At 50.0% G+C, this 23,435-nt stretch overlaps 1 protein-coding gene across 1 annotated transcript in view; it reads right to left on the bottom strand.

Moving 5' to 3' along the window:
• The window catches only part of ANO9 (anoctamin 9), a 49,668-nt gene that overhangs the window by 10,180 nt on the left and 16,053 nt on the right, over positions 1–23,435 (bottom strand). Inside the window, exons 5-18 of the mRNA XM_075566670.1 lie at positions 18,561–18,610; positions 15,999–16,057; positions 14,622–14,707; positions 11,381–11,515; positions 10,348–10,444; positions 9,978–10,038; positions 8,353–8,435; positions 7,242–7,346; positions 6,881–7,045; positions 5,316–5,352; positions 4,745–4,856; positions 3,014–3,071; positions 2,832–2,929; positions 1,500–1,654 (exon numbers count right to left, since the gene is read on the bottom strand). Of these exons, the coding sequence (XP_075422785.1) occupies positions 1,500–1,654; positions 2,832–2,929; positions 3,014–3,071; positions 4,745–4,856; positions 5,316–5,352; positions 6,881–7,045; positions 7,242–7,346; positions 8,353–8,435; positions 9,978–10,038; positions 10,348–10,444; positions 11,381–11,515; positions 14,622–14,707; positions 15,999–16,057; positions 18,561–18,610 (1,301 nt within the window). The remainder of the gene's footprint in view (positions 1–1,499; positions 1,655–2,831; positions 2,930–3,013; positions 3,072–4,744; positions 4,857–5,315; positions 5,353–6,880; positions 7,046–7,241; positions 7,347–8,352; positions 8,436–9,977; positions 10,039–10,347; positions 10,445–11,380; positions 11,516–14,621; positions 14,708–15,998; positions 16,058–18,560; positions 18,611–23,435) is intronic.

Below are 23,435 nucleotides of genomic sequence, written 5' to 3'. Positions count from 1 at the left end.
AGGATAACTGGGGACAGTGACACAGAGAAGTGACAGGATAACTGGGACAGTGACACAGAGAAGTGACTGGATAACTTGGGACAGTGACACAGAGAAGTGACATGATGTCTGGTGACAGTGACACAGAGAAGTGACAGGATAACAGGGGACAGTGACACAGAGAAGTGATAGGATAACTGGGGACAGTGACACAGAGAAGTGACAGGATAACTGGGGACAGTGACACAGAGAAGTGACAGGATAACTGGGGACAGTGACACAGAGAAGTGACAGGATAACTGGAACAGTGACACAGAGAAGTGACAGGATAACTGGGGACAGTGACACAGAAGTGACTGGATAACTGGGGACAGTGACACAGAGAAGTGACTGGATAACTGGGGACAGTGACACAGAGAAGTGACAGGATAACTGGGGACAGTGACACAGAGAAGTGACAGGATAACTGGGGACAGCGACACAGAGAAGTGACTGGATAACTGGGGACAGTGACACAGAGATGTGACTGGATAACTGGGGACAGTGACACAGAGAAGTGACAGGATAACTAGGGACAGCGACACAGAGAAGTGACAGGATAACTGGGGACAGTGACACAGAGAAGTGACATGATGTCTGGGGACAGCGACACAGAGAAGTGACTGGACAACTGGGGACAGTGACACAGAGAAGTGACATGATGTCTGGGGACAGTGACACAGAGAAGTGACCGGAAAACTGGGGACAGTGACACAGAGGGGACTGGATAACGGGACAGTGACACAGAGAAGTGACTGGATAACTGGGGACAGTGACACAGAAGTGACTGGATAACGGGACAGTGACACAGAGAAGTGACTGGATAACTGGGGACAGTGACACAGAGAAGTGACTGGATAACTGGGGACAGTGACACAGAGAAGTGACAGGATAACTGGGGACAGTGACACAGAGAAGTGACAGGATAACTGGGGACAGTGACACAGAGAAGTGACAGGGTAACTGGGGACAGCGACACAGAGAAGTGACTGGACAACTGGGGACAGTGACACAGAGAAGTGACTGGACAACTGGGGACAGTGACACAGAGAAGTGACATGATGTCTGGGGACAGTGACACAGAGAAGTGACTGGATAACTGGGGACAGTGACACAGAGGAGTGACTGGATAACTGGGGACAGTGACACAGAGAAGTGACAGGATAACTGGGGACAGTGACACCCAGAAGTGACAGGATAACTAGGGACAGTGACACACAGAAGTGACAGGATAACTAGGGACAGTGACACACAGAAGTGACAGGATAACGGGACAGTGACACAGAGAAGTGACAGGATAACTGGGGACAGTGACACAGAAGTGATAGGGAGATGTGACAATGACACACAGCAGGGACAGTCCCACAAATAAGTGATAGTTCAAAGTGACAGTGGCACGGTAAAAGTGTCAGTCCCACAAAGAAGTGACACAGAAAGGTGACAGTGGCACGAGGACATCAGAATCCCTGAGCATGTCTCACCCATTTCCAGGAATTCATCGAAGAGGCTGAAGATGTGCACCGGGCCCATTCTGTAATTGGCTTTCCAGCGCTCTATTGTGCGGTTCTCAGAGCCCTGCTCGCTGTGCACACGGCTGTGCCGATCCCGCAGAGACCTCAGCTTGTAGCCCAGGAACCTGTGAGCACGGAGTGTTAGCACAGCTGGGAATAGCAGAGGGAGCTGCGGCCCGGGATGGAGGTGCAGTGACACAGCTGCGTGTGTAGGGTGGCAGAATGGGAATAGCAGAGGGGCTGCAGAGCATGCAGGAGGTGCAGTGACACAGCTGCGTGTGTAGGGTGGCAGTATGGGAATAGCAGAGGGGCTGCGGCCTGGGATGGAGGGGCAGTGACACAGCTGCGTGTGTAGGGTGTCAGTATGGGAATAGCAGAGGGAGCTGCAGAGCATGCTGGAGGTGCAGTGACACAGCTGCGTGTGTAGGGTGGCAGTATGGGAATAGCAGAGGGGCTGCGGCCTGGGATGGAGGTGCAGTGACACAGCTGCGTGTGTAGGGTGTCAGTATGGGAATAGCAGAGGGAGCTGCAGAGCATGCTGGAGGGGCAGTGACACAGCTGCGTGTGTAGGGTGTCAGTATGGGAATAGCAGAGGGGACTGCGGCCTGGGATGGAGGTGCAGTGACACAGCTGCGTGTGTAGGGTGTCAGTATGGGAATAGCAGAGGGGACTGCGGCCCGGGATGGAGGTGCAGTGACACAGCTGCGTGTGTAGGGTGTCAGTATGGGAATAGCAGAGGGGACTGCGGCCCGGGATGGAGGTGCAGTGACACAGCTGCGTGTGTAGGGTGGCAGTATGGGAATAGCAGAGGGGACTGCGGCCCGGGATGGAGGTGCAGTGACACAGCTGCGTGTGTAGGGTGTCAGTATGGGAATAGCAGAGGGGACTGCGGCCCGGGATGGAGGTGCAGTGACACAGCTGCGTGTGTAGGGTGGCAGTATGGGAATAGCAGAGGGGACTGCGGCCCGGGATGGAGGTGCAGTGACACAGCTGCGTGTGTAGGGTGGCAGTATGGGAATAGCAGAGGGGACTGCGGCCCGGGATGGAGGTGCAGTGACACAGCTGCGTGTGTAGGGTGGCAGTATGGGAATAGCAGAGGGGACTGCGGCCCGGGATGGAGGTGCAGTGACACAGCTGTGTGTATAAATGCTGCAGGACAGAAGCGGTGCAGCAGAACAACAAGAAGTTGCCGTGACAGCTCTGCATGTGTATGTGGCGCAGAGATGGTGTCGTTTCCAGTATAGCAGTATATCAGGGGCAGCGGAGGGAGCACATGTCAGGGCAGGACGTGTAAGTACTCACGGTGAGAGGAACTCCACACAGTTGCTGAGCGTCTGTTTGAGGATCATAATCACAGCCATCTGAATGAACAGGTCCGTGATGCAGCCGCTGGGGTGACACTGTGTGAGGAGGGGCCGGGGTTACAAACACAGCCCCCACACCCCCACCCCCCACCCACCCTACCCCCGCACACACAGACTCACCTCCTCCAGCCTCCACTGCCCTGCAATCCGTACATAGTTTCCAGGATGCCCGTTAATTCTGAGGGAGGACGGGGAGGGGGGGAAAGAAATGGGGGGGGGGGGGGGTTAACTAAACATATTTTGGAGTGAAATAATTTCTAGTACAAAAAAATACTTTTGGGTAACATTGTTCAGAGAAGATGTATTATTATATGTTGGGAGGTGTAATATCAGGATAGGAGGTATATATGAGAAGGTGTAATGGGATACGATGGGAGGTGTGACGTGTATGATGGGAGGTGTGACGGTGTACGATGGGAGGTGTGACGGTGTACGATGGGAGGTGTGACGGTGTACGATCGGAGGTGTGACGGTGTACGATGGGAGGTGTGACGTGTATGATGGGAGGTGTGACGGTGTACGATGGGAGGTGTGACGGTGTACGATGGGAGGTGTGACGTGTATGATGGGAGGTGTGACGGTGTACGATGGGAGGTGTGACGGTGTACGATGGGAGGTGTGACGGTGTACGATGGGAGGTGTGACGTGTATGATGGGAGGTGTGACGGTGTACGATGGGAGGTGTAACGGTGTACGATGGGAGGTGTGATGGTGTACGATGGGAGTTGTGACGGTGTATGATGGGAGGTGTGACGTGTACGATGGGAGGTGTGACTGTGTACGATGGGAGGTGTGACTGTGTACGATGGGAGGTGTGACTGTGTACGATGGGAGGTGTGACTGTGTACGATGGGAGGTGTGACTGTGTACGATGGGAGGTGTGACGGTGTACGATGGGAGGTGTGACGTGTACGATGGGAGGTGTGACGGTGTACGATGGGAGGTGTAACGGTATATGATGGGAGGTGTGACGGTATACGATGGGAGGTGTGACGGTATACGATGGAAGATGTAATATCAGGATGGGAGGTGTAATATCAGGATGAGAGGTGTGACGGTGTACGATGGGAAGTATGACGGTGTACGATGGGAGGTATGACGGTGTATGATCGGAGGTGTAATCTTATATTAGGGGAGGTGTGACGGTATACGATGGGAGGTGTGACGGTATACGATGGGAGGTGTAATATCAGGATGGGAGGTGTAATATCAGGATGAGAGGTGTGACGGTGTACGATGGGAGGTGTGACGGTGTACGATGGGAGGTGTGACGGTGTACGATGGGAGGTGTGATGGTGTACGATGGGAGGTGTGATGGTGTATGATTGGAGGTGTAATCTTATATTAGGGGAGGTGTGACGGTGTACGATGGGAGGTGTGACGTGTACGATGGGAGGTGTGATGGTGTACGATGGGAGGTATGATGGTGTATGATCGGAGGTGTAATCTTATATTAGGGGAGGTGTGACGGTGTACGATGGGAGGTGTGACGGTGTACGATGGGAGGTGTGACGGTGTACAATGGGAGGTGTGACGGTGTACAATGGGAGGTGTGACGGTGTACAATGGAAGGTGTGACTGTGTACGATGGGAGGTGTGACTGTGTACGATGGGAGGTTTGACGTGTACGATGGGAGGTGTGACAGTATACAATGGGAAGTGTGACGGTGTACGATGGGAGGTGAGATGGTGTACGATGGGAGGTATGACGGTGTACGATGGCAGGTGTGACAATATACGATGGGAGGTGTAATAAAGGATGTGAAGTATATTGTTATCTGGAGTGAGGTGTAACATTATATGGATAAGCTGTAATATGGGAGGGTGTGCTGCTGTATGATGGGTTGTTACCGTCCCAGGAAGAACGCCACGTAGAATAGAGATGAGAAGTGTGTGACAAACTGGAAGGTGAACACTTTGCTGGTGAAGCTGTTCTCTCGCTCCGTGAATGTCCGAGGATTCTCTGGGGAGGAAGTGGAAGAAAAAGTCAGGGCAGGTACAAACATGGAGGACTCTCCTCTACACCCCTCCAATGCCCTATTTCCAAGTGACTCTTGCCCCATCTACACATGGCTTACATTCCGTCTCTCTCCCGTGTGCCTCCATCTTTTTGTCTGTCCCTGTGTCAGTCTGTCTCCCCCATTCTTGCCTCTCTCTCGCTCTCTCCTTACACTCTTTCTTTCTGACCCCTTTCTCTCCCCCCCCCCTGCTCTCCCTAGCCCAATCACATTATGAAGAATCTACCTGGTAGAGGCTCGGTCCTCTGAAGTGGCAGGACCGGTTGATAACCGGTCACCTCTGTCTGACTTTGGGCAAGTCCCTTTATCTCACTAGATTGTAAGCTCTTCTGCGCACTGTGCTGTACATAGCTCCGGATACACTGCCAGCACTGGATATTACTGAATAAGAATAAGTGACTCACCCAGGTTACATAGATAAGTGGAGACAATGCGGTTCACCTGAAAAGAGAACCAGGGCACAGATATCACAAGCAGCAACTGTGCCACCCTCTCCCCCACCCCCCCAACACACAAAGCCACGGATGCTACCAACACATCCAGCCGGCCACCCTGTGTCATAGCAGATAGGACCCATGGAGCCAGCCAACCCCGACATTGATAGACAGATGGGACATATCGCCCACAAAGTCTGTCCCTCCTTCAGCAGTATGACTCAGTGACAGACAGAAGGCACCTACAGAATCTGTCCCAAGGTGACACAGACAGAGGGGATCCAAGGAATCTGTCCCTGTCCCAAGGTGACACAGACAGGGGATCCAAGGAATCTGTCCCACGGTGACACAGACAAAAGGGGATCCAAGGAATCTGTCCCAAGGTGACACAAACAGAGGGGATCCAAGGAATCTGTCCCAAGGTGACACAGACAGAGGGGATCCAAGGAATCTGTCCCAGGGTGACACAGACAGAGGGGATCCAAGGAATCTGTCCCAAGGTGACACAGACAGAGGGGATCCAAGGAATCTGTCCCAGGGTGACACAGACAGAGGGGATCCAAGGAATCTGTCCCAGGGTGACACAGGCAGAGGGGATCCAAGGAATCTGTCCCAGGGAGACACAGACAGAGGCGATCCAAGGAATCTGTCCCAAGGTGACACAGACAGAGGGGATCCAAGGAATCTGTCCCAGGGTGACACAGACAGAGGGGATCCAAGGAATCTGTCTCAAGGTGACACAGACAGAGGATTCAAGGAATCTGTCCCAGGGTGACACAGACAGAGTGGATCCAAGGAATCTGTCTCAAGGTTACACAGACCGAGGGGATCCAAGGAATCTGTCCCAGGGTGACACAGACAGAGGGGATCCAAGGAATCTGTCCCAAGGAGACACAGACAGAGGGGATCCAAGGAATCTGTCTCAAGGTGACAGACAGAGGGGATCTAAGGAATCTGTCCCAAGGTGACAGACAGAGGGGATCCAAGGAATCTGTCTCAAGGTGACACAGAGGGGATCCAAGAAATCTGTCTCAATGTGACACAGAGGGGATCTAAGGAATCTGTCCCAAAGTGACACAGACAGAGGGGATCCAAGGAATCTGTCCCAAGGTGACAGACAGAGGGGATCTAAGGAATCTGTCCCAAGGTGACAGACAGAGGGGATCCAAGGAATCTGTCTCAAGGTGACACAGAGGGGATCCAAGAAATCTGTCTCAATGTGACACAGAGGGGATCTAAGGAATCTGTCCCAAAGTGACACAGACAGAGTGGATCCAAGGAATCTGTCTCAAGGTGACACAGAGGGGATCCAAGGAATCTGTCTCAAGGTGACACAGAGGGGATCTAAGGAATCTGTCCCAAAGTGACACAGACAGAGTGGATCCAAGGAATCTGTCTCAAGGTGACACAGAGAGGATCCAAGGAATCTGTCCCAAGGTGACACAGACAGAGGGGATCCAAGGAATCTGTCCCAAGGTGATACAGACAGAGGGGATCCAAGGAATCTGTTCCAGGGTGACACGTGAATCCCGTACCTTGGTCATGATGACGATGGTGAGGTAGTGCAGCACGGCCCCGGACATGACAGCCGCGGTGTTGGCGTGTTCACGGAGGAAGTCCCAGTTTGAGCGCATGAAGGCCACTGTCACCATGACACGGTATATGACCAGAGCTTGTGCTATAGCTATCAGGATCGCTATCTGGTGGAGAGATGGAGAGTGAGCGAGGAGGAGGAGGAGGAAGAAGAGAACGGAGCTGAGAGAGGAGACTCAGGAAATGAGAGAGCGAGAAATAGTGGGAGAGAGACAGAGAAGTAAGAAATGACAAAGAATGGGACAGTCTGTAAAAGGGAAGGGAGGGAGAGGACAAGAAGGTAGTCGGAGAGAGAGGAGTTACCATGATAGCGGATCCTAGCAGCACGAGACTGGAGCGCAGGTACGAGTGCTGGTGTTTCTGTACCTCACAGTCTGGGTTATTAATCAGTTCCAGGGCCAGCTCCTCCTGCAGGAGAACAGAGAGTGCTCACTGCACACACACTGCAGGGTGACAGACTGTGCTCACTGCACACACACTGCATGGGACAGACAGTGCTCACTGCACACACACACTGCATGGGGCAGACAGTGCTCACTGCACACACACACTGCATGGGGCAGACAGTGCTCACTGCACGCGACAGACAGTGCTCACTGCACACACACTGCATGGGGCAGACAGTGCTCACTGCATGGGGCAGACAGTGCTCACTGCACACACACTGCATGGGGCAGACAGTGCTCACTGCATGGGGCAGACAGTGCTCACTGCACACACACTGTATGGGGCAGACAGGGCTCACTCACTGCATGGGGCAGACAGGGCTCACGGAATACATACTGCATGGGACAGATAGTGCTCACTCACTGCATGGGACAGACAGTGCTCACTGCACACACACTGCATGGAACAGACAGTGCTCACTCACTGCATGGGGCAAACAGTGCTCACTCACTGCATAGGGCAGACAGTGCTCACTGCACACACACTGCATGGAACAGAAAGTGCTCACTGCACACACTGCATGGGACAGACAGTGCTCACTCACTGCAAGGGACAGACAGTGCTCACTGGACACAGTGCACGTTACAGGGGGACTGACAGTGCACATTACAGGGAGACAGACGGTGCTCACTGCACACACACCACGTTACAGGGGGACAGACAGTGCTCACTGCACGTTACAGGGGGACAGACAGTGCTTACTGCACACACACTGCACGTTACAGGGAGACAGATGGTGCTCACTGCACACACACACTACATGTTGCAGGGAGACAGACTGCTCACTGCACACACACTGCACGTTGCAGGGGGACAGACCATGCTCACTGCACACACACTGCATATTGCTGGGGGGCAGCCAGTGCTGAGTGTCCACGCACTGCAGGGGGGCAGCCAGTTCTCACTGTGCAAACACTGCAGGGGGACCGACAGTGCTCACTGCGCACACACTGTCACTCAGTGTCACCTCATCCTCATCCCAGCTGTACAGGTTCCACCAGAAGACATCCCTCACTCGCTGCCTCTTCCACAGCTCCAGGAACACAGTAGCTGCAGGTCCAGAGAGAGTGGGTGAGACCGGAGCCCACTCCCAGAACTATACATCACCCCACACTATACCCAGAGAGAGTGGGTGAGACCGGAGCCCACTCCCAGAACTATACATCACCCCACACTATACCCAGAGAGAGTGGGTGAGACGGGGCCCACTCCCAAAACTATACATCACCCCACACTATACCCAGAGAGAGTGGGTGAGACGGGGCCCACTCCCAGAACTATACATCACCCCACACTATACCCAGAGAGAGTGGGTGAGACCGGGGCCCACTCCCAGAACTATACATCACCCCACACTATACCCAGAGAGAGTGGGTGAGACCGGGGCCCACTCCCAGAACTATACATCACCCCACACTATACCCAGAGAGAGTGGGTGAGACCGGGGCCCACTCCCAGAACTATACATCACCCCACACTATACCCAGAGAGTGGGTGAGACCGGGGCGCACTCCCAGAACAATACATCACCCCACACTATACCCAGAGAGAGTGGGTGAGACCGGGGCCCACTCCCAGAACTATACATCACCCCACACTATACCCAGAGAGAGTGGGTGAGACCGGGGCCCACTCCCAGAACTATACATCATCCCACACTATACCCAGGGAGAGTGGGTGAGACTGGGGCCCACTCCCGGAACTATACATCACCCCACACTATACCCAGAGAGTGGGTGAGACCCACACTATACCCAGAGAGAGTGGGTGAGACCCACACTATACCCAGAGAGAGTGGGTGAAACCCACACTATACCCAGAGAGAGTGGGTGAGACCGGGGCCCACTCCCAGAACTATACATCACCCCACACTATACCCAGAGAGTGGGTGAAACCGGGGCCCACTCCCAGAACTATACATCACCCCACACTATACCCAGAGAGAGTGGGTGAGACCGGGGCCCACTCCCTAACTATACATCATCCCACACTATACCCAGAGAGAGTGGGTGAGACCCACACTATACCCAGAGAGAGTGGGTGAGACCCACACTATACCCAGAGAGAGTGGGTGAGACCCACACTATACCCAGAGAGAGTGGGTGAGACCCACACTATACCCAGAGAGAGTGGGTGAGACCCACACTATACCCAGAGAGAGTAAGACAAGGACCTACTGTATAGTCCTAGCGGTGGCTCCCTGTCTCACTCACGCTCTCTGGACATAAGGTGAGACAAAATCTTAGAGGGGGTTCCTATGTCCAGAGAGAGTGAGAGACAGAGATCCACCTCTAAGACTATACAACATCCCACACAATGTCCAGAGACAGCACATGGGACAGGGACCCTCTAGGACTATACATTAATCCCTGTGCCATATACTATCCTCGGATAAAGAGTGAGACAGGATAACTACTTCTAGGACTGTGCCCATCTGTGTAAGATACTGCACTTATGCCCCCTGTGTGGCACCCAAAGCACTGACACGCCTCTATGGGGTAATCTCTATACCAAGGACACCCCCTTTATAAGACCCCCGTCACATACAGAGCAGGTATGGTACATACATGTAGGGGAGCAACAGCTACTTACCCCACAGAGCCATAAACATGGCAAAGAAAACGGTCCCCTCATTGTCAAATAAGTGTGTCACCTGCAGAGGAGAGGACAGTGACAGACTGACACACATCTGTCCCCACTCGTGTCACCCATGTACCCAAGTGTATAACCCTGCCCATCAGCAGCCTCTGTCCCCATCTGACCTGTCACAGGTGCCCTTCCTTATGTGTCTGTCCCCATCTGACCTGTCACATGTGCTCTTCCTTATGTGTCTGTCCCCATCTGACTGGAGTGGGGTTTCGTGGCTGTCACTGATCTTGAAAAGGGGGGAGTGGATGGATGGGTTTAGCTGGCCTTTGTTGTGGGAGATGGGGTTTTGGCTGGCCTTGGTTGTGGGACTTACCTTGGCATATGTACAAGTGTCTGACAGGGGCCAGTAGGGACAGTTCTGGTCACACAGGGGACACATCAGGGTGCTGTTAGCTGCACAAATCTCCTGGCTGGGGACAGAGAGAGGGGACACGGGTAGAACATGCCAAAACAAAGGGGACACAGGACATGCAAAGAACATGCCACAGACGCCAGAACTCATACACCCTGAACCCCAATAACAGGCACACAAATTGCACCCGGAACCTACGCACACTGAACCCGGAACCCACACTGCACTCCAATATGAACCACTAATAATTACTGCACCCACATACCCTGCATTCTAATAATAAAAACACACTCACTCAGCACCCACACACTGCACCCCGATATAAAGCATACACTTGGCATTTGTCATTACAAATGCCTGTGTGAGAATCGGGAATCTCCTCACGTCCCCCCACTGGTGACGGGCGTTGGGCCCACTGCCTCCTCTCACCCCACAAGGTAAAGAGGGGGAGAATTGAGTGAGGGAGGGGGGATTGAGTGTGAGAGCGGCTGGAGGGGGTAATTGATTAGGGGGGGATGATTGAGTGAGAGGGGAGGGATTGAGTGAGGGAAGTGAGAGAGGTGGGGGGGAATTTGAATGAGAGAGGTGGGAGGGAATTGAGTGAAAGAGGTGGGGGAATTGAGTGAGAGAGGTGGGGGGGGGAATTGAGTGAGAGGTGGGAATTTTGTGAGAAGTGGGAGGGGAATCGAGTGAGAGAAAGGGGGGTAAATTGAGTGAGAGGGGGTAAATTGAGTAAGAGGGTGTGGAAATGAGTGAGGGATTGAGTGTGAGAGAGCAGGGGGGGTAATTGAGTAAGGTAAGGATGATTGAGTGAAAGGGGGGAAGGGAGGGGGTAATTGAGTGAAGGGAGGAATTGAGTAAGAGGGGGAATTGAGAGAGGGGTGGGTGGGGGAAATTGAGTGAGTGAGGGAGAGGGAGAAATGATAAACATGGGGGGGGGATTTGAGTGAGAGAGGGTGAGAGGTCACCCCTGGCATACACTGCACCCCAATACCTGATCTGGCTGGAGTTGAAGTGCACAAGTCCATACAAGAAAACCACGAGTCCGACCACAGCGGCTGGAACTAGCATGATGGTGTACCAGCCAAGCCATGCGAAATACAGAGCCACCTTCTCCCCGAAATACTCCCTGCAATGTACGGGGTGACAGAGTATAACCACCTGAGCTACACATGCAACTGCACAGGGCATCCCCACAAATACTGTGGGAGTCAATGAAACGATATATAGGGACATTATATATATACATATACACATATATATATTTTAGATAATCTCCGGCACTCCTATAATAGTCCAGTGATAGTCTGGTGCTTGTACCATAGGAAATTATCAAACATACGTTACCAACTGTGAATATGGCAAAAAGGCGACAGTACTCAGCGGGTATCCAAAAGCAGTAATTGTATTGCAAATATTAGCACATAGAACCAACGTTTCGATCCGCACAGGGGGATCTTCCTCTGCACCCCCCTGAGAATTCCCATTGAGTGAGTGCTGTCGCATTTTTGCCGAGAGAGAGAATGGCAGCACACACCGAATAAAAAGCAGGTGTGGTGCACAGTACAGGGTAAATAGTTTCAATCTGAGAGGATCCCTTAAGATCCAATATACCGGCACAGCACAAGTGATAATCACAAAAAGTGGTTTATTGGGTCCAAAATGCACACACATGCCCGACGTTTAGGTCCCCAGGGGGACCTTCTTACAGACTGTGTGTATATATGTATATATATATACACACACACAAGGTGACCAGGAGGATCCAGGTAACAAAGAGACAGCACACCGCAGCTTTGATGAAAGCCCTGAGGAAGGTCCCACTCCGAGGACTGAAACGTTGGCTGCCCTGTGTTGTTAATACACTTTGTATGTTATATATATATATATATATATATGGGACGAGTATCTGCCTTCATTGAGAAACTGTGAGTGCGAACTATTTTTCCATTGACTATATATATATATATATATATATATACACGAGGTGACCAGGAGGATCCAGGTAACAAAGAGACAGCACACCGCAGCTTTGATGAACATACAAAGTGTATTAACAACACAGGGCAGCCAACGTTTCAGTCCTCGGAGTGGGACCTTCCTCAGGGCTTTCATCAAAGCTGCGGTGTGCTGTCTCTTTGTTACCTGGATCCTCCTGGTCACCTTGTGTGTGTGTATATATATATACATATATACACACAGTCTGTAAGAAGGTCCCCCTGGGGACCTAAACGTCGGGCATGTGTGTGCATTTTGGACCCAATAAACCACTTTTTGTGATTATCACTTGTGCTGTGCCGGTATATTGGATCTTAAGGGATCCTTTCAGATTGAAACTATTTACCCTGTACTGTGCACCACACCTGCTTTTTATTCGGTGTGTGCTGCCATTCTCTCTCGGCAAAAATGCGACAGCACTCACTCAATGGGAATTCTCAGGGGGGTGCAGAGGAAGATCCCCCTGTGCGGATCGAAACGTTGGTTCTATGTGCTAATATTTGCAATACAATTACTGCTTTTGGATACCCGCTGAGTATACACTGAGTATATATATATATATATACATATACGTTTTAAGTTATGGTGGGTGAAAAAGGCAACAAGACACTTGCATGTCATTTCCCAGAATCCCTTGCTCCAGTGGAAGCACTGTATGCTGGGGATAATGGTTGAAAGGCGGGGTTGCAGACCTGCATAAGACATGTGAATGTGCTCATAACTGATCTTTTTATTTGCTATATATATATATATATATATATATATATATATATAAATATACATACATGCTTCATGCAGCTGAAGGACACACCAGCCAAAAGATGTTATAATAATGGGGTGCTCTGTCAACAGTAACAAAAAACAGGATACTGTACTGTATAATACAAAATAAAGTGCAGAGGACAGCCACTCCCCAACCTGTAGAAGATTAATTATAACCAATCAACGTTTCAGCCCTTAGCAAGGCCTTTGTGCGTACGTGTGTGAGTATACATACACACACACACACACATCCACACATGCACACACAACCACATATATGCGCAAACGCAACCACATACAGTATATAAACACCCACATCATATATGCGCACCCACATAGACCCACATCTACATATACACACCAACATATATACAGGTTCACCTACAGATTTTCTGGGGTCCAGGACTAGAGCTTCACCCGTGCCAACCTGATGTTGGCGCCCCCTGTGTGCTGCTCCCCCCCCCCCACACACACACAAACAAACAATTCCCCCCCATAACATACATACAAATACAATTCCCCCCACTTACCTTTGGTTGCTGTTGCCACCGCCGTGCCCCGGCTCCCAGCTCCCCCAGCAACTGCCTCTTCTCACGCCGGTCCTCTCGTGTCGGACGCTGAGCCTGACTTCCGGGTGCATGCAGCTTCCAGTTTCGCATCGGCGGGACAGAGAGGACTGCGTGGGAAGAGGCAGCAGCTAGGGAGAGCTGAGAGCCTGGGCCCAGCGGTGGTGGCAACCAGAGGCCGGGCCCAGCTGCCAAGCCTCTGGTTTCCGCCACTGGGCTCCGGCTCTCCCCAGCTGCTGCCTTTTCCCAAGCAGTCCTCTCTGTCACACAGAGAGCTGCGGGCACCCGGAAGTCAGGCTCAGCGTCTAGCGCGTACCGGCGGGAGGGAGAGGATAGTGTGTTAAGAGACAGCATCTGAGGAGAGCCAGGGCTGGGCTCAACATCCAGCCCTGGCCAGCCGGGCCACCTACAGCCACCAGGCCCGGGACACTTGTCCCGGCTCGTCCCCCTGTCGGCGGCCCATCCACAACCACACACTCACAACCACATATACACATCCAAACGCAAATCCACCCCCGCATGTAAATAATAATAATAACTTTATTTCATATACTGTAGCGCTTTTCTCCCAATGGGACTCGAAGCGCTTCACAATTACAGTATAGTGCGCAGTACACAGTACGCAGCAGATAAGATTTTTACAGACACAGTCCCTGCCCCGTGGAGCTTACAATCTATGTTTTTGGTGCCTGGGGCACAGGGAGATAAAGTGACTTGCCCAAGGTCACAAGGAGCTGACACCAGGAATTGAACCAGGTTCCCCCGATTCAAACTCAGTGTCATTGTTCTCAGTCAGTGCCTTCACTCACTATATACACCCACCTATACACACACACACACACACACACACACACACATACACACACACACACACACACATACATAAACAAAAACCATGCACTCAGTCACCTGATCTCTAACACTGGTTGTGTGTACAGGACGTCTCGCCATCTCGCCCACTTCTTCTTAAGGTCCTGACCAAGATGGTCCTCCAGCTGAGAAAGAGGAGTGACAATACTGTGACATCACACCAATACACCACGTGACATCACATCATGCTACAATACAACACTCTGACATCACACCAATACACCACGTGACATCACATCATGCTACAATACAACACTGTGACATCACACCAATGCACCACGTGACATCACATCATGCTACAATACAACACTGTAACATCACACCAATCCACCACGTGACATCACATCATGCTACAATACAACACTGTAACATCACACCAATACACCACGTGGCATCACATCATGCTACAATACAACACTGTAACATCACACCAATCCACCACGTGACATCACATCATGCTACAATACAACACTGTAACATCACACCAATCCACCACGTGACATCACATCATGCTACAATACAACACTGTAATATCACACCAATATACCACGTGACATCACATCATGCTACAATACAACACTGTAACATCACACCAATACACCACGTGACATCACATCATGCTACAATACAACACTGTGACATCACACCAATACACCACGTGACATCACATCATGCTACAATACAACACTGTGACATCACACCAATACACCACGTGACATCACATCATGCTACAATACAACACTGTAACATCACACCAATACACCACGTGACATCACATCATGCTACAATACAACACTGTAACATCACACCAATCCACCACGTGACATCACATCATGCTACAATACAACACTGTAACATCACACCAATCCACCACGTGACATCACATCATGCTACAATACAACACTGTAACATCACATCAATAAACCACGTGACATCACATCATGCTACAATACAACACTGTGACATCACACCAATACACCACGTGACATCACATCATGCTACAATACAACACTATGACATCACACCAATCCACCACGTGACATCACATCATGCTACAATACAACACTGTGACATCACACCAATACACCACGAGACATCACATCATGCTACAATACAACACTGTGACATCACACCAATACACCACGTGACATCACATCATGCTACAATACAACACTGTGACATCACACCAATACACCACGTGACATCACATCATGCTACAATACAACACTGTGACATCACACCAATACACCACGTGACATCACATCATGCTACAATACAGCACTGTAACATCACACCAATAGACCACATCATGCTACAATACAACACTGTGACAAAAGCACAACACGGTGACTTTACAACACAACAATGTAACAAAGTAACAATAAAACGGCATAATAACATGTTCTTGGTGCTCACAGCGTGTAACGGAAATGCGGTCTCAAACACTCCACGTTTTATGAGATCATCCAACGTCTCTGAGGAAAGAAAGAGGGAGAGTCAATGAGAGGGAGAGACCATGTGAGAGAGAGAGAGAGAGAGAGAGAGAGAGAGACCATGTGAGAGAGAGAGAGAGAGAGGGAGAGATCATGTGTGAGAGAGGGAGAGATCATGTGAGGGAGAGACCACGTGAGAGAGAGAGAGGGAGAGACCATGTGAGAGAAAGAGAGAGACCATGTGTGAGAGAGAGAGAGAGAGAGAGAGAGAGAGAGAGAGGGAGAGGGAGAGATCATGTGAGGGAGAGACCACGTGAGAGAGAGAGAGGGAGAGACCATGTGAGAGAGAGAGAGAGAGGGAGAGACCATGTGAGAGAGAGAGAGAGAGAGAGAGAGGGAGAGATCATGTGAGAGAGAGAGAGGGAGAGACCATGTGAGAGAGGGAGAGACCATGAGAGAGAGGGAGAGGGAGAGATCATGTGAGGGAGAGACCACGTGAGAGAGAGAGGGAGAGACCATGTGAGAGAGAGAGGGAGAGACCATGTGAGAGAGTGAGAGAGAGGGAGAGACCATGTGAGAGAGAGAGAGGGAGAGACCATGTGAGAGAGGGAGAGACCATGAGAGAGAGAGAGAGGGAGAGACCATGTGAGAGGGAGACCATGTGTGTGAGAGAGAGACCATGTGAGAGAGAGAGAGGGAGAGAGAGACAATGTGAAAGAGAGGGAGAGACCATGTGAGAGAGAGAGAGATGGAGAGACCATGTAAGAGAGAGAGAGGAAGAGACCATGTGAGAGAGAGATAGAGAATGAAGGAGAGAAAGGGGAGGGAGAATGAGGGACAGTGATATAATGAGAGAGAGGGGCGACAGCATGAGAGGGAGAGAGAGAAAAAGAAGAGGCAGAGCCCCCAAAATGAGCCTACTAGTACGATTATAGCAGCCTTCACTTTTGCTTTTTTTCCAGAGCTTTTAGAGTGAGGCAATTGGTAGCAGCATGGGAGGCTAGCAGGGACTCTGGCCTGTTATTTACAAACTTAATTCAGCTCCACCTACCCCCTCCCCGTGAGGTTATTCAACAAAGGGAAAGAGGGGGATGGCAGCGATCGCTGTCCAGGATCGATGTCCAGGCAGCCAAAAGGGAAGACTATGCACGGCGCTTTCCTGAGCGGGGCTGTGTGAGACCAGTAGGACGCAGTGTAAGGTGTCATGGAACAAGAATCACATCCCTGTTTCACCCCCCTCTTTCCTTTGCAGCTTCTGCCTGTCAGTTCTTATTCTCAGCTGCATGGAGTTTGCACACACACACTGTGCCTGTGTGATATGTAACAATGTTGCATTTCTTGCCTCTGGGCATGTAATCAGTGAGTTACACAGCCTCTGAGATCCTTACCAGAATGGGCTAGTCTGCCTCCCCTCCTGTTTTGTTCACAGATAGTCTGTCCCTAGACTATTCCTTTTACCCACATTGCTCCTCACTTCCTTTTCCACCCTGCAGACTATGAGTACAGCACGCATCCCTGTTACTCTCCTATGGCAAGGCCATTTCTTTCTACCTGCTTCTAACTACAAATCACTACTACACACCATTCACAAGAACCTGTATTCTGCTGCCCTTTCCAATAAAGTGAAGGAAATATTATAGGACTTGGAGTGATTTGGAAAGGGGGCTGAGTTAATGCTATCGGGGGCCATTCACACATCAATCGTGACCCTGGCTTCAGAATATAAGGGTCTCCCGCCATACTACTTGCAGGACAAATGGGTCCGTCTGCATACAGGAACCAGCGGGCTGGCAGCTTCATTTTCAATGTTGTTAAAGAAATAAAGCTGGGACCTTATTTTACTTACACAAAAACTGTGCTGTCCCCATTTGTAGGTGGGGGTAAGATCAAAAGGTAGGCACAGTAAGCCTTTATGAGAGGGAGATAATGAGGGGGAGAGAGAATCAGGATGAGAGGTGTAAGAGGAGGAGAGAGAGGGTGAGAGAATAAGAAAGAGAGAGGTGATAGGAGGGAGATGGAGGGTTAAAGAATGAGGGAGAGGGGGTGAGAATGAGAAAGGATGAGTGAATGAGAGGGAGGGTGAGAGAATAAGAGAGAGTTAGAGAATGAGATATGTGGTCAGAGAATGAGGAAGGGAGAGAGGGTGGGAGAAAGAGGAAGAGAGGTGTGAGAGAAAAAGAGGTGTGAGAATCAGAAAGAGAGAGAATGAGAAAGGGGTGAGAGAATGAGATAGAGAATGAGAGAGAAGGGGGCAGAGAATGAGAGAGTGGGGCAGAGAATGAGAGATAGGGGGCAGCGAATGAGAGAGAGGTGAGCAAAATAGAGGTGTGAAAATGAGAGAAAGGGGCGAGAATAGGAGAGGATGAGAGGGTCAGACAATCGGAGAGGGTGTGAAAATGAGGGAGAGCGGAGATGAGAGAATGTGAGTGAGAGGATGTGAGAGGGTGACAGAAAGAGAGAGAGAGGGAGATAAAGAGAGAGAACTTGAGATGAAGAAGAGAGAGGCACACACACATGTGAGAGGCAACAAGAAATAACCAATTACCTTGGGAGCTGATGGCAGTTTTGTGCAGAATGAAATAGACAATTCGGATCCTGTGGAGTGAGAGAGCGGAGTGTGGTAAACGTTCTCACACATCAATGACACTACATCAACAGCGATTACTGAACAACCGAGGGACATCCAGCGGTCACCATGTCTACTACACGATATATATTTCCTGTGGCCTTCTTCGTGCCGTTACACTGACACCTTATATAGTATGCAGAAAACATTCACTGAGTATCATGCAGCGCTCTACCAGCTCAGGGATGCCTTGTGGAAAAGCTACAAAGTAACTGGCACTACCAAGGATCTCAATCACTACAGATGCCTGCGGAACATGTGCACAAGGCAAACAAGGCACGCAAAAGCACAATATTACTCTGACAATCTCCACCAGAATACATCAAACCCAGCTAACTTCTGGAAGGTTATCAACAATATATTCCAGCCTCCTAACCATCAACAACCAAGTAATATCACTAAGGGGGATATTACTCTGACAAACCCCACTGACATTGCAAATGCATTCAATGATTACTTTGTGGGGTGTGCCACTAACTTATTAGCGAAACGCAGCACAAACCCCAAACATGAATCTCATCCTGGGAGTACCCCTATAGCCCCACCCTCTCCCAACACTGCCCACAATTTTCAATTTGTCACAGTATCTGAAGAGGAGATTACACAAGCGCTCCTCAAACTAAAACTAAGCAGCCAATGTGGACCCGACTTACTACCATCTAGGTTCCTAAGGCCTGGGACATGGTGCAGGGAAGAGCGCTGAGCAGCGCTGACGCTCATGCTCTCCTGCTCAAGCAGGAGCTTTTTCGTGTCCCTGCATGAGCGTCAGCGAGCGCGCTTGTGTGCCGGGTGGGAGGCAGAGCGGGAGGCAGGTCTAGCGCGTCACGGCGCCGACGTCACGGACTGCCATTGGCTTTTGGCGGTCACGTGACCGGCCATGCGCTTCCCTTAGCGGGAAAACTTAATTTTCACTGTCGGCTGAAATTCCACACGCCTCCGCACGCATGCGGAAGCGCCGTCTAAAGCCGCGCTGATAGGGATAATGTTTCCCCTCAGTGCGGCTCTCCACTGTCTTTTTGACCATGTCCGAGGCCTAAGACTTGGTGCCCCAGCCATCGCCAAACCGCTTGCTTCCCTAATCAACTCTAGTTTGTCTACAGGCCTGTATCAGGGACTTAATCTTTTTTTAAATGAAGCTTCAATATAAGCCGTAGTGGTCTAAGGAATCCAGCAGGGAGCTGGTAAATTGTTGCTAGACAAGTAACCAGTCTCCACTTGGTTAACCAGACAAACAGAAAAGTCTCCTAGTGGTAACTGACAGAGGGACTCTTGAACACACATGACAACTGTGCTGACAAAGGAGATGATGTCTTGAGCACAAGTCTGTGCTGTTATCAAGACACCAGGAACCAGACCAGGAGGACACAGGAACCTGCCAGAGGCTGGCCCCTCAATGGACACCAACCAGACTCAGAGACTGACACAAATGGCCCCTGCTAACAGGTACCTCTTGGAACTTTGGGGGTTATAGATTGGAAATAGGCTTCTCCTCCCAGCCATGCCGAGAGGGACTGGGGAAGTATGTATATATGTATGTATGTATGTATGTCTTTATTTATATAGCGCCATTAATGTACATAGCGCTTCACAGTAGTAATACATGTGGTAATCGAATAAATAACAGATAATATAAATAACAGATCATGGGAATAAGTGCTTTAGACATAAACATAACATTAAGGAAGAGGAGTCCCTGCCCCGAGGAACTTACAGTCTAATTGTTAGGTAGGGAGAACGTACAGAGACAGTAGGAGGGAGTTCTGGTAAGTGCGTCTGCAGGGAGCCAAGGTTTATGTATCATGTGTTCAGAATGTTCACAGTGCTATTCATGTGCTTCTTTAAGCAAGTGTGTCTTAAGGTGGGTCTTAAAGGTGGATAGAGAGGGTGCTAGTCGGGTACTGAGGGGAAGGGCATTCCAGAGGTGTGGGGCAGTGAGTTAGCCCTTATAAAGGGATAGGCTGTTTTATTTATTTTGTGGTTTCTGCATTGTTTAAAGTGATGGGCTGAATAAAGCCATGGTTTAATTTCCCCCAAATCAGTCTCCCTGATTGCACCTTTGCATATGTCTCTTACAAGGCCATATCCCTAAAACCTGGAAACCTGCCAGAGTTGTCCCAATCTTCAAAAGTGGGGACAAAAACACTGTCTCAAACTACAGGCCAATCTCTCTTCTCCCAATTCTATCCAAAATCATGGGAAAATATGTTCACTCCCAATTAAGAGATTACCATACCAAGACAATTTCCTAGCCAATTCCAGTCTGGTTTTTGCCCCAAACACTCCACGGTAACGACCCTGCTAAAAGTTTGCAATGAGATTCAGTGTGGAATGGAACTGGGACAACTCACTGGTGCAATATTCCTAGATTTTGCAAATGCTTTTGATACTGTTGATCATGTTATCCTGCTTAACAAACTCCAGAGCTCTGGAATAGGGAAGCATGCTTTAATCTGGTTTCATTCCTGCCTGACAGGTAGATCCCAACATGTGACTATCTCAGGCTCTAACTCCAACCCCCTGGATATCACCTGTGGTGTCCCGCTAGGCTCTGTTCTGGGGCCCCTACTCTTCTCAGTCTTCATCAATGATCTACCTAGAGCTTGTAAAGAAGGTTCAATACACATGTACAGTATGCGGATGACACAATCTTATATGCACACAGCTCTCGCCTCTCCGACCTTGAGCACATACTTCAATCTGATTTTTTGAGACTTGAAAATGTAATTTCTCAAATAAACTGTTTTTAAACTCTGACAAGACTGTAGCAATGGTATTTGGGACCAAGGCTACATTACTAAAGCTACCAATGGCGGCATTTCAGAACAGAACCAACTCTAATACCATCCTACTCCCTGTGACTAGTTTTAAATATCTGGGCATATGGTTTTACTCCCATTTAACATTTGGGATGCACATTGATACCCTAACATCCAAAGCCTATGCCAAACTAGGTGTACTTTACAGGAACAAATCCTCCCTAAGTCTGTTGGTTAGAAAGCGTCACACAGCAGATGCTAATGCCAATTATAGACTATGGGAACATAGTATATGGCACAGCATCCCAAACTCACTTTAGAAAACTAGATACCTTCAACAATTCAATATGCTGCTTTGTTCTCCAATGCAACTACAACACACATAACTGCGAAATGCTCAAAGAACTAGTTTGGTCATCACTTGAGTCTAGGCGCAAAGTTCACCTTTCCTGTCTTGCCTTTGAATACTTTCTGGGCAAGCTACCCATCTATCTGAACAAGCTCCTCACCCCTACCACATGCAGCACTTATTATCTGAGATCTGACTCCAAAAGACTGTTCATGGTCCCAAGGTTCAGCAAAGTATCCGGCCGCTCCTCCTCCTCTTACCGTGCACCCCAAAACTGGAACAATCTACCGGACACTCTCACATCCACCACCAGTCTAAGTTCTTTCAAGACTGAAGCTGTCACATTTTAATCTGGTCTGTAACTTTCATACGTCTATAATATATTGTATCTTTAACTGTTCATGCAATGTCTTTATATATAATGTATAATTTATTTATCAAATGTTTTACCAAGAAGTAATACATTAAGAGTTACCTCTCGTTTTCACGTATATCCTGCGTTATGATGACAAATACATGGTTACAAATACATGGTTAAATTAAGTGAAAATGGTTATACATTATGTTTAAAGACATTGCATGAACAGTTTAACATATTTTATCTTTTAGGCGTATGAAACAGTTACGGACCAGATTAAAAGTCTCAGGTAGATTGTTCCATTGTGAGGTGCACGGTAAGAGAAGGAGGAGCGGCCGGATACTTTGTTCAATCTTGGGGCCAGGGCCGCCAACAGGGGGGGACAGAGGGCACTGGCGTCCCGGGCCCCGTGAGTCAGGGGGGCCCGGCCATGCCCGTTAAAGTAAAAAAAAAAAAAAAAGGTTTTTTTTAGATAAATGGCGGCGATTCTTCCGCGCATGCGCAGGACAAGCAGGGTATCCGCCCCGCTGCCTGTAGGCCCGTCCTGCTGCCTGTGGGCCCGCCCTACTGCCTGTGGGCCCGCCCTGCTGCCTGTGGGCCCGTCCTGCTGCCTGTGGGCCCACCCGTTCCCCCCCCCTTCCCCACTCCCACCCCTCGGCCCCCAACATGAGACGGAGGAGATATGCCATGGGATTCCCCTGCGCGCGCGCCAACCTAACTTCCACCGCGCTAACCTAACTGGGCAGTTGCCCGGGGGCCCCACAGCATAGGGGGGCCCCACGTGCCCGGCCCATGCGTGCCCACCATAGGGTTGCCAGGTGTCCGGCGAGCATTAAGTGCTGAGAGGGCGGAGGCAGTGAGAGGGCGGCCGGACGGTGGCCGGGCAGAGCAAGGAGGACTGGTGTGCTGTCCCTGATTGGAGGAGAGGACAGCCAACCAGAGGACAGCGGGGGCGGAGCCCACACCCCGGCGGGCCAGAGACATGTTCTGTGCTGTCTGTGTCCTGCAGGAGATAAGGTAAGGACAATGTGGGGAGGGGAGGTGAGGGGATATTTTTATATGTATGGGAGTGGTGGGGGGTATATTTAATATATATGGGGGTGGTAGGGGTATATTTAATATATATATGGGGGTGGTAGGGGTATATTTAATATATATGGGGGTGGTAGGATTATATTTAATATATGGGGGTGGTAGGGGTATATTTAATATATGGGGGTGGTAGGGGTATATTTAATATATATATATATGGGGGTGGTAGGGGTATATTTAATATATATGGGGGTGGTAGGAGTATATTTAATATATGGGGGTGGTAGGAGTATATTTAA

This window comes from Ascaphus truei, chromosome 12 (genome assembly GCF_040206685.1).
Source record: "Ascaphus truei isolate aAscTru1 chromosome 12, aAscTru1.hap1, whole genome shotgun sequence".
NCBI lineage: Eukaryota > Metazoa > Chordata > Amphibia > Anura > Ascaphidae > Ascaphus > Ascaphus truei.
Note: the sequence above shows the minus strand (reverse complement) of the source record. Positions and strands in the feature narration are given on the sequence as shown.